Source organism: Lutra lutra, chromosome 14 (genome assembly GCF_902655055.1).
Source record: "Lutra lutra chromosome 14, mLutLut1.2, whole genome shotgun sequence".
NCBI lineage: Eukaryota > Metazoa > Chordata > Mammalia > Carnivora > Mustelidae > Lutra > Lutra lutra.
Window position 1 is genome coordinate 54,576,126 of NC_062291.1, and position 12,410 is coordinate 54,588,535.

Genomic DNA, 12,410 nt, shown 5'->3' on the forward strand with positions numbered 1-12,410 from the left:
GCTGGGGCAGAAAAGATTGTCAGGTTTTTTCCCCTCTGTCTTTTACAAGAGTATTTGTCACTTTTGTTAGTTCAGTATCTAATCATTCTAATGAACTCTCTATGATCATAAGTTATTCATTCAACAAGGCTTTTATGTTTACATTTTTTAAAAAATTATGCTTTACTAAATACATTGGCTATTTTCATTTTGTTAATAAGAGAGTGACAGTTCAGATTACAGAGACAGCACAGCATAGTTTATTTTAAAATATGTAAATCTAAATTTATTCTAGATCATCAGGTTTCTGACATACATTTTTATTTTAAAAATTTGTATCTGTGATCTGAAATTGAGCTATTAGAGTTCCTTTGTTCTTTTATTTGTCATTAAAAAGTTATGGAAAAAATCACTTTCTGGGTTTAAAGCTCTTTTATTATGTTTAAACATATTTGGAGTTTGATTTTTAGAACCAGAAGATGCCTCAGAGCTTTTTATTACAAATGTTTGGGTTTCTTTTTATATATGAATAAAAGTAGGGCTGGAGAATGAAATGACTTCATGAAGAGACTTCAAAGTCTCAACTACTTGGTCACAGAGGAAACATCTGGACCTAATATGATCTGTAAGAAATTTTCAGTTTGCATGAGAGATTAAGCTATATAATATTTTAAGAGGTTTATTATAATTAAGATTTAATTATGAAATGTTTTTTAAGATGTAGGAAGAATATAGGTTATATAAGCTCAAAGGACAAGGAGTTAAGGAAAATATTGCTCAGTTGAGATAAAAACCTGATGGGGGAAATACTGGTCATTGTCAGGTAAATCTTGTTAGCACAAATAGGACATAGGTGCTGATAGTTTTCTTTCTCTGCTTTTACTTAAGCAAGAAAAAGGTATGCATTGACTCAGCATCAAGGAAGTTCAGGGAAATTAACAGAAGGCATTATCTATACTGGATAAGTTTTCTTCTGAGAAGTATGCTATTCAGGGTGTCTGTAAGCATAATTTGAGTGTGTCAGAAAAGAAACCAGAGGAGTAGGCAACAACCTCTTTTTTGACAGGGTGAGTATACTGATTGTTCTAGGACACTGTTGATAGATTAGCAAGAGTTCTCTGTCCCAGAGTTTGTTGTCAAGTAACCCTGAAACCCTACTGGTAAGTCTGGGAAGTCTTGATTTTAGTTGTAAAAAATCAGAAAAATATTCTTTTAGGTATGTTAGAGTTAGGGTTTAGCAGATATTGATAAAAATGCCTGCGTTAAAATGGAGAACATTGGAGTAGTAGTGAGAAGTACCTGTGTTTTGTCAAATCTTGCTCTATTTGCAATTAAAAAATAAATATAAACTATAAATATTTGTGCTTCATGGATTATTATTTTTTTTTAAGATTTTATTATTTTTTTTTATTTATTTGACAGAGAGATCACAAGTAGATGGAGAGGCAGGCAGAGAGAGAGAGAGGGAAGCAGGCTCCCCGCTGAGCAGAGAGCCCTATGTGGGACTCGATCCCAGGACCCTGAGATCATGACCTGAGCCAAAGGCAGCGGCTTAACCCACTGAGCCACCCAGGCGCCCCTGCTTCATGGATTATTAAGAGTAATGTTTTAGGGGCACCTGGGTGGCTCAGTCGTTAGGCGTCTGCCTTCGGCTCAGGTCATGATCCCGGGGTTCTGGGATCGAGCCCCGCATCGGGCTCCCGGCTTGGTGGGAAGCCTGCTTCTCCCTCTTTCACTCCCCCTGCTTGTGTTCTCTCTCTCGCTGTATCTCTCTGTCAAATAAATAAATATTAAAAAAAAAAAAGAGTAATGTTTTAATAAAAGAGAAAGGATGCTAAAATTTTAGTCTGTATAGCAGTGGTTCTCAGCTGGAGTAATTCCACCCTGAGAGCCCAGGTACATTTGGCAATGTCTTTGGGCTCCAAGTCACAACTTAGGGGGAAGGGAGCTACTTGCATCTAGTGGGTAGAGGCCAGGAATGGTGCTAAACATCCTTCAAAGCATCCTCAAAGCACAGGACAGCCCCACAGCAAAGAATTATCTTGTATGAAATGTTAACAGTGCTGAGACTGAGAAAACTTAGTGTAAGGACAGTATAATCCTTTTGATAATGAAGCTATATATATTAATATATATATGAAGAAGTCATTGTTTACTTAAATCAAAGGTCTAGTGGTTAGGAGAAAATAAAAAGCTTGTTAGTGCTAGCCTAGCAATCTTGAGGATGTTAAGAAATATCATAGAGTTTTCTTTTTTTCTTTGCACCAAATTAAAACTAGTGTAAGGTAATTATGTTTACTTCTTTGAATCTTTAAAAAAAAAAATCTCAGTGGACATGATAGCTTCATTTTATTAAAGTTAAATCTAGGGGCGCCTGAGTGGCTCAGTGGGTTAAGCCGCTGCCTTCGGCTCAGGTCATGATCTCAGGGTCCTGGGATCGAGCCCCGCATCGGGCTCTCTGCTCAGCAGGGAGCCTGCTTCCTCCTCTCTCTCTGCCTGCCTCTCTGCCTGCTTGTGATCTCTCTCTGTCAAATAAATAAAATAAAATCTTTAAAAAAAAAAAATAAAGTTAAATCTAGTAATTAATTATATCTAGAAAGAGCTCACATCAGTTTACATTTAAAAATAATTTTAGCTGTAGTTGTATTTGAAGTGTCTTTAGAAGTATCCCATAGTGGAGTCATAATTTTTTTTTTTAAGATTTTTTTTTTTTAATTTATTTGACAGACAGATCACAAGTAGGCAGAGAGGCAGGCAGAGAGAGAGAGGAGGAGGAGGCAGGCTCCCTGCTGAGCAGAGAGCCCGATTCGGGACTCGATCCCAGGACCCTGGGATCATGACCTGAGCCGAGGGCAGAGGCTTTAACCACTGAGCCATCCAGGCACCCCAAGTGGAGTCATAATTTAAGAATAATTTTATTTCCCTTTTTACTAAGTACCCCCATGGTTTTATTGTAATGGTTAATGGAATACGTTTAAATTATGCCATAAATGAACATTCTGCTTTGTTGAAAATGTTGCTTTTGTGACAGAATTGAATTTGGAGATTTAATAAATTTGGATAATTTATTTAAAGATTTAAAAGAATGAGGTAGAGCAAATTATTTTAGTTAATTGTGTTAAATCATTCAGGAACCTAACTATACCTTTGTGGAAAGCAAAATAATAATCAACTTTTATTTTTAGCTCAACAGAAATAGATGATATGCTTAGAAAATCTACAAATCTGCTGCTGACCAGAACTTTGAATAGCTGTTTACTGAACCTTATTAGAAAACCTCATATAGGTTTGACAGAGGTAGGTAAAAAAAATACTAGTTAAATCTTTCATTATGTGAAAAAAAATGTATGTTATTGCTAAATATCATCCTGTAAAACTAGATTTCTATTTTTTTTAATTTTTTTTTTAAAGATTTATTTATTTTAGAGAGAGGGTATAGGCATGTGTGGGGAGAGGCTGAGGAAGAGGAATAGGGAGAGAGAGAATCTTGAGCAGACTCCCTGCTAACCACAGATCTCCACATGGGGCTTGATCTCACAACTCTGAGATGAAGACCTGAGCCAAAATCAAGAGTCAGACACTTAACCAACTGAGCCACCCAGACGCCCTATCTATTTTGAATTTATTAGTAGAAGTGGATTTGTTTTGAGTGTAAATTCAAGCTATGTGAGGGGAAAGGGTTTACATGGAGAATATTAGAACATATATGTTGATTTGTGATTGCCAGACTTTCTATGAAAAATGAAAATACTCATTTTTTTACTTGGTAAATGTATAAAATTTGGAAAAGTACTTTTAAGAGTTGTTCTAAGTTAACTGGCAGTTAGACTCTTTTTTTTTTTTTAATTTTTTTAAATATTTTTTATTTATTTATTTGACAGAGAAAGAGATCACAAGTAGACAGAGAGGCAGGCAGAGAGAGAGAGAGGGAAGCAGGCTCCCTGCTGAGCAGAGAGCCTGATGCGGGACTCGATCCCAGGACCCTGAGATCATGACCTGAGCCGAAGGCAGCAGCTTAACCCACTGAGCCACTCAGGTGCCCGGCAGTTAGACTCTTGATTTATTTATTTATTTATTTATTTATTTGACAGACAGAGATCACAAGTAGGTAGAGAGGCAGGCAGAGAGAGAGGAAGGGAAGCAGGCTCCTCGCTGAGCAGAGAACCCGATGCGGGACTCGATCCCAGGACCCTGAGATCATGACCCGAGCCGAAGGCAGCGGCTTAACCCACTGAGCCACCCAGGCGCCCCGATTATTTTTTTTTAATTATAGCATTTATAGTATTTGCAGCAGGCTTTTGAAATCAGATAATCCCTTGTATCCTATAAAGCTGTAACTATGCAGAAATGGTATAATTGCTGAAAATAATAATTCATTTTCATAAACCAGATGGTTTTGTGTACATGTAACCTACATTTTAACAGATTTATTTTGTATTTTCTAGCTAGTGCAAATCATCATAAACACAACACACTTGGAACAAGCTTGCAAATACCTTGAGGACTTTATAACTAATATTACAAACATTTCTCAAGAGACTGTTCATACCACAAGACTTTATGGACTTTCTACTTTTAAGGTATGTAAAAATCCGACCAAAAAGTTTTATTTCTATTACTATAAGCAAATTTTTAAAAATATAAGACAATTTTTATCATACACTTGATTCCATTATATTCTGAACCATTGAAAATTAGAGATTAATCATTGTCAACAACAAATAGATAAATGTGAGTTTCCTTCTGGCATTTTAAACATCATCCCTAAAATGGAGAAAAATGTATTGATTTTCCACAGCTATATTACACTTTGTTCATGTTTTGAAGACTTACAGTATTGCTAAATCAGCCTAACTGGATTTCTGTTAATGTCTCACAGTTCCATAATTAATTTTATATGTAATGTGTATACATGTGTGTGTTTGGAAATTAAAAATGTAAGATGAATTAGATAAGTGTAAGACTGGCTTTATATTCTTTATTAACTCTGATCTGAAGAAAAATAAATATTACCTTTTTACATGTTACCAAAGTCCTACGTTTTTCTGAATGGAAAGATTTCTGTTTATATAATACTGTGTGCTATCCCAAAAGATTAATTAATGGTTGTTTTAAGAAGAATGGTAGATTGAATAATTTCATTAATTTGTTTTATAAACTGTTTCATAATTTTATTGATTTGGGGTCATATAGATGAGACCCTGGCATAATCTTATAATATAAATCCCTTTTCATTGACCAGTTTATTAAATTAATATAAACCACTTACTGATCTCTTATCTTTAAAATAGGCTGGCTAGTTTAATTTTTTTTTAAAGATTTTATTTATTCATTTGGTAGAGAGACAAAGCATGAGCAGGGGGAGGGGCAGAAGGAGAAACAGGCTCTCTGGTGAGCAGGGAGCTGAGCAGGGAGCTGGCTGTGGGTCTCAATCCCAGGACCCTGTCATACCTGAGCTGAAGACAGATGCTTAACCAACTGAGCCAACCAGGTGCCCCTAGGCTGGCTAGTTTAACCTCATATTCCTTTCTAAGTTTTTTATTAAAGTGTTACCATGTTACCAAGACAGAAACTTCACAAAGCAGACATTGATTTATTCAGGTAGTATAGTACAGTAATCAAGGGCAATATACTCTGGAGTTAGACTATTGTGTGACTTTGGGCACATTTTTCAACTGTAATGTTTCACAGGTTTTTTTTTTTTCCTATAAAATTTGTGTAGTAATGTATTATCTATGTCATACAATTATTATGGAGTTTAAAGAGGATACTTAGCGTAGTGTCATTTGTTGTACATCATCTATGCTCTGAGTGCTCTATTACGTGCTGAAAATATAAAAATGTATCCCTGCCTCGAGAAGCTCATAGGAGAAAAAAACTATAAAAAAAGACACTTGACAATATGCTGTGTTAGGTACTATAACATGGGAGGAAAGTCCACAAGTTTTTGCATATTTTTCTAATCCAATGACAAATTATTTTCTTTTATATTGGACTTTACACAATCTTTCTTCTTTTTCATTATTGTTCTCTACCCTTATGTCCATATGTTACTCATATACTGTCAAGAAGAGATTTGCTAAGGACTGGAGTTGTAAGCATATTTAACTGTTAACATTAAATTTAACAAGCTTACTCTGTACTCTCATTAAAACATGAATTGCCTTAAAAAAAAAACATGAATTGCCTTGACATCTGGTATATCTAGGGATCCTCAAGCAAATTTCCTTTTCATTTATAAGTCAAAGAACCAAGACACTGGAACATGATGCTTTTAGATTAAGGGATCTTAGAACTATACTTCCTCAAATCTGCCTGTTGGGAGGGAATGTTTAGATATGTTGGCTCTGGTTCATCATTCCAGTGGTCCCTTAAGTTATAGATAATTCAGTTGAAACTGTAATTGCTATAGAATACTCATTGGGTTTTCTTGGAAATCAGAAAATCAAGTGCAGCCTGTACAAATAGTAGAGCATCCTTGTTTTTTGTTTTGTTTTCACACAGAACTCAGTAAACCTTTCTATTTTATGAAATGAGAACAAGAGCTGTTCTCATTTCTACCTTTTTGTATGTTTCAAGGGGAGTTTGTCTTAAACTATAATATAAGGAAGCAATTCAATAGCGAGAGTTATTAAATCAGTATGAAAGTGAATTATTGAGTGAGATTGGGGGGAATTTCCATTCCTAGGGAACAGTCAGTCTATTACCTCTTTCAAGGAGCTGATTAAAGTACAGTCTTGATTACAGACTTTAGCATACATTGCTTAGTTCACCTCTTAGCCTAATTTTTTTCAGTCCAGTGACCCGAGCAAACATATTCCTATTTAGTTGCCCAGTGATTATGGAAATAAGCATTTAAAGGTTCTTTTACCCACACCCCATTTTTTTCCCCTCCAAAAAACACAGATGCATACACAAAGTCCTTGATTTTTACCTTTGCTTATTTTATGAAATATTATATAAACTCTCTTGTTAGCATGCCTTTATTTTGCTAAATCTGTGAGTGATACAAAAGAGGTTAAGTAACTAGTTCTAGCCTCAAGCAGTACCTCAGCTTTTTGAAATTAACCTGAACCCACACTGAGAGCTACTTTAAGACTTCTGACTGAAAAGATTTGCATCAGAATGGAGGGGGAAAGATGGGAATACCATTACCTTTCTAATCTATATAGTAGAGAAACGGCCCAGTTTTTCTTTGCATCAGAGCTCTTTAACTTTGCTCCAGGGAGTTTTTCCAACCTGCCACTCTAAAAAGCCCTGGCCGTGATTCCAACTGTAAGTGCCTACATGGAATATGCTTCTGATTCTTTTTCTAATTTGCTGTTTTAAAATCTGTTGATGACTGTGTAGCGAAGTTTTTTTTAGAATTATGGTTAAAGTGACAGTGGTAAGTTGTCTTTGATCATGAGCTTGAAATTCTCATCCTATAGAGCAAGGACATAGTACATGGACTGTTACAAAATCTTTTTTTTTGTTGTTGTTACAAAATCTTTTAAAATTAAGTGTAACATATATATATGCACAATTTATATATGTAAAAGTTATATATAGCTCAATTAATTATTAAAGGTAAATACAGACTTCTAGTTTCCATTCTAGTATGCAAAGAGCTTGGAAGTTGTCACTGTGTCCTGACAAGTAAAAAAACTGAGAAAACTGAAAAATAAATTTCTTTGATCTTTCAGAGAAGTGAGATCATAGGGCAAACTGCTGGTCCCCAAATTGGAGAGAGACAGACTGAAAAATACAGAGAACCACAATTTAATGGAGCCATAAATTTCCACAGGAATTAGTATTGGAAAACCTGGACTGTATTAATGAATTGCTGGAGGCTCAGTGTGGACAAGTTAGGGAGTTAAAACTCAAGGGGGACCCCATCTGGGTGGGGCTCACACTTTTGTGAGTTGTCCCTCCTGGAGCTCTACCAGCTTCTTCCAGTGAAGACTGAAGAATAATCTTCTTGTGCTTCCAGCAATGGGGAAGGAAAAAGAACCATTTTGAAATACACCAGAGCATTCTGTTCTTCAAGTATTCTATTCTACTTAACAAGACCTAACCTCAAAAGAAATTATGTACCAGTGCCTGAACTATTTGGTTTTCTTTTATCAGAGCCTAATCAGATTGGGGGAAGGGAAATATCCAACTCCAGCTGCTATAGCCATCTTGTTCCACCAAAGGGGTAGAAATGAGAAGCACTTGTGAAGTTTTATATCCAAGGAGCAAAGCTTACTTAAAGACTGCGACCCAGTCAACTATACTTAAATAATAAAAATTAAGACAATAACAACAACAAAAAATCCTGTGACCTTAATCATGACTATAGAGCACTTCCTCTCCCCTAAACCTTACCACCACATTACTAAAGTCTTACTGCAGTTCCTTTCACCTAGTACGTCATGTCTGTCTGTCAAGAAAAAAATTCATGGAAGACTAAAAGACAAAAAGCACAGTTTGAAGAGTAGAGTAAGTATTGGAACCAGATTCAGATGTCAGGGATATTAGAATTATCAGATGGGGAATTTTTAAAAAATTATGATTAATATGCTAAGGACATAATGGATAATGTATACAATATGAAAGAACAGATGGGTAATGTAAGCAGAGAGATGGAAAGTCTAAGAAAGTCAAAAAGAAAGACTAGAGATCAAAAGCAATATAACAGAAATGAAGAATGCCTTTGATGCACTCATTAATAGAGTAGACACAGCTGAGGAAAGAATCTCTAAGCTTGGGGATATGTCAATAGAAACTTCCAAAACAGAGAGACAAAGAGAAAAAAAATACTAAAAAAAAAAAAAAAAAATTAAACGGAATATCCAAGAATTGTGGGACAACTACAAAAGGTAAACATATATAGAATGGGAATATGTTTAGAAGAAAAAAGAGAGAAAGGGACAGAAGCAAAATCTGATGCAGTATTTTTTTTTTAAAAGATTTTATTTATTTATTTATTTGACAGAGATCACAAGTAGGCAGAGAGGCAGAAAGAGAGGAAGGGAAGCAGGCTCCCTACTGAGCAGACAGCCCGACACAGGGCTGGATCCCAGGACCCGGGGACCATGACCCAAGCTGAAAGCAGAGGCTTTTACCCACTGAGCCACCCAGCCGCCCCTCTGATGCAGTTTTGATTGATAATTTCCCCCAAATTAATGTCAGACACTAAACCATGGATCCAGAAAGCTTAGAGAATACCAAGCAGGATAAATACCAAAATAATTACACCTAGGCATATCATATTCAAACTGCACAAAATTAAAGATAACCCTGAAAGAAACCAGAAGGAAAAACACCTTACCCAGAGTTAACAAAAATAAGAATTATATCTGACTTCTTTTTGTAAAATATGCAAGCAAGAAGAGAATGGAGTGAAATATCAAAAGTGTTGAGAGAAAAACACCCACCAACCTAGAATTTCATATCCTGTGAAATTATCCTTCAAAACTGAAAGAGAAAGACTTTCTCAGACAAACAAAATTAAGGGCATTAGTGGCCAGTAGACCTGCCTTGCAAGAAGTGTTAAAATAACTTCTTCAGAGACAAAATGATCTAGGTCAGGAACTCAGGTCCACATAAAGAAAGGAAAAGCACCAGAGAAAGTGTAAATGAAGGTAAAATGAAAACTTTTATTATTTTTTTATTCTTAATTGCTGTCATTGCTAACCATTTGTTCAAAATGATAATAATGTATTCAGTTGTGTATGCTTTATGTGTATGTATACACTTATACATTGTTATGTATAAGAGAAATGAATGGCAGCAGTAATACAAGGGGGGAGGAATATACTCTCACTACACATGAAATGGTATAGTGTTATTTGAAAGTGGACTTGACATAATTATAAAGGTATATTGGAAACTCTAGGGCAATGACTAAAAAATTTTTCAAAAAAGCATAACTGATATGCTAAGAAAGGGAATGCAAGAGAATCATGCAAATATTCAGTATCACAAAAGGCAGAAAAAGAGTGAAACACAAAAGTAGGAACAAAGAACAAATGCAACAAATAGAAAACAGTAACAAATATGGCAAATACTAATCAACTATATCAGTAATCACTTTAAATATCAGTAGCCTAGCAATACTAACTGAAAGAGATTATCAGTATGGATCAATAAAACAAGATCCAACTATAGGTTGTTTACAAAACCCACTTTAAATATAAAGACACATGTAGATTAAAACTAAATAGATAAAGATAGGCCATGTTCACACTAATCAAAAAAGTGAGTGGTTATATTACTACATAGCAGACTTCAGAGTAAAGAAAGTTACAGGAATAAAGAGAGGCATTATATAATGATAAAGTGGTCACTTTTCCAAGAAGGCATAAGAATCCATGGTGTACATGTGCCTGGCAACAGAGAATCAAAATATGTGAAGCAAAAATTGTTACAACATTGAGAAATGAATGTGTCCATTGTTATAGTTGGAGACTTTAGCACTCCTCTGTCAGAAATGGACAGATCCAGCAAACAGAAAATCATTAAGGACATAGTTGAACTATGGATTACCTGGATATAATTGACATCTATAGACTACCCCATTTAACAACAGCAGAATATATATTCTTCTCAAGCTCAAATGTAACAGTCACCAAGACAGCCTTATTCTAAACACATCTTAAAAAATTTAAAATAATAAAAATCTGATATAGTATCTGCTCTCAGACCACAGTGGGAATTAAATAAGAAACCAATAACAGAAGCTAAGTTGGAAAATCCCTAAATACTTGGAGGGTAAACAGCACACTTTTAAATAACATGTGGGTCAAGAAAGAAAGGGAGAATAAAGGATTATTTACAATTCTATGCCCATAGATTTGATGACCTAGATGAAATGAACCAGTTTCTTGACAGATAAAATCTGCTAAAGCACAGTAACAGTTTCACAAGAAGAAATAAATAATCTGAATAAGTCTGTATTTATTAAAGAAATTCAATCAATGATTAATAGCCTTCCAAAACAGAAAGAGCACCAGGCCCAGATGGGTTTAGTGATGAAATCTACCAAACATTTAAGGAAAAAAATTATACTAGTTCTCTACAATCTCTTTCACATAGAAGCAGAGGGAATACTTCCAAATTCATTCTATGAGGCCAGCATTACCCTAATACCAAAACTAAACAACATTACAAGAAAACTACAGACTAATATCTCTCATGAACATAGATGGAAAAGTCAACAAAATATTATCAAATTGAATCCAACTTATAAAAGGAATTCTATATCATGACCAAGTGGGATTTATCCCATGTATGCAAGGCTAGTTCAGCATTTAAAAATCAGTTAATATATGAGTAAGTCACAGGAATAAAAGGTACAGCATAGGGAATATGGCCAGTGGTATTATAATTGCAATGCATGGTGACGGGTGATAGCCACACATGTGGTGAACATAGCATAATGCATACACTTGTCGAATCATTATGTTATATGCCTGAAACTAATGTAATATTGTGTGTCAACTATACTTCAATTAAAAAATTGTTTAAGGGGTGCCTGGGTGGCTCAGTGGGTTAAAGCCTCTGCCTTCGGCTCAGGTCATGATCCCAGGGTCCTGGGATCGAGCCCCGCATTGGGCTCTCTGCTCGGCAGAGAGCCTGCTTCCTCCTATCTCTCTCTGCCTGCTTCTCTGCCTGCTTCTCTGCCTACTTGTGATCTCTGTCAAATAAATAAATAAAGTCTTTAAAAAAAAAATTGTTTAAAACCAGTTACTGTGGGGCGCCTGGGTGTCTTGGTTGGATAAACATCTGCCGTCAGCTCAGGTCATAATCCTCAGGGTCCTGGGATCGAGCCCCACATTGGGATCTCTGCTCAGTGGAGAGCCTGCTTGTTCCTCTTCTTCCTCTACCCCTCCCCCTGCTTGTGCTTGTGCTTTCTCTCTTGCTCTCTATCTCGAATAAATAAATAAAATCTTCAAAAGCAATAAATAGGGGCGCCTGGGTGGCTCAGTGGGTTAAGCCGCTGCCTTCGGCTCAGGTCATGATCTCAGGGTCCTGGGATCGAGCCCCACGTCGGGCTCTCTGCTCGGCAGGGAGCCTGCTTCCTCCTCTCTCTGCCTGCCTCTCTGCCTGCTTGTGATCTCTCTCTGTCAAATAAATAAATAAAATCTTTAAAAAAAAAAAAAAGCAATAAATAAAACCAGTTAATATATTCCATCACATCAACAAACTAAAGAAAATAACATGATCATATTAATTTATGCAAAAAAAGCATTTGACAAAATTTAACACCCATTCATGAGAAAAACTCTTCAGTAAACTAGGAATAGAGAGGAACTTCCTTTACTTGATTAAGAATATATACAAAACTCCTACGTCTACATACTTAATGGTGAGAAATTAGAAGCTTTCCCACTAAGGAACAAGTCAAAAATGTTCCCTCTCACCATTCCTTTTCAGCATCATAGTGGAAGTCCTACTTAGTTCAG

The 12,410-nt window shown here is 35.7% G+C and overlaps 1 protein-coding gene across 2 annotated transcripts in view; it reads left to right on the forward strand.

Moving 5' to 3' along the window:
- The window catches only part of EXOC6 (exocyst complex component 6), a 242,882-nt gene that overhangs the window by 134,954 nt on the left and 95,518 nt on the right, over positions 1-12,410 (forward strand). For both annotated transcript variants that reach the window (XM_047702238.1, XM_047702239.1), the window contains exons 16-17: positions 3,165-3,276; positions 4,425-4,559. In XM_047702238.1, coding sequence (XP_047558194.1) covers positions 3,165-3,276; positions 4,425-4,559 — 247 coding nt within the window. The remainder of the gene's footprint in view (positions 1-3,164; positions 3,277-4,424; positions 4,560-12,410) is intronic.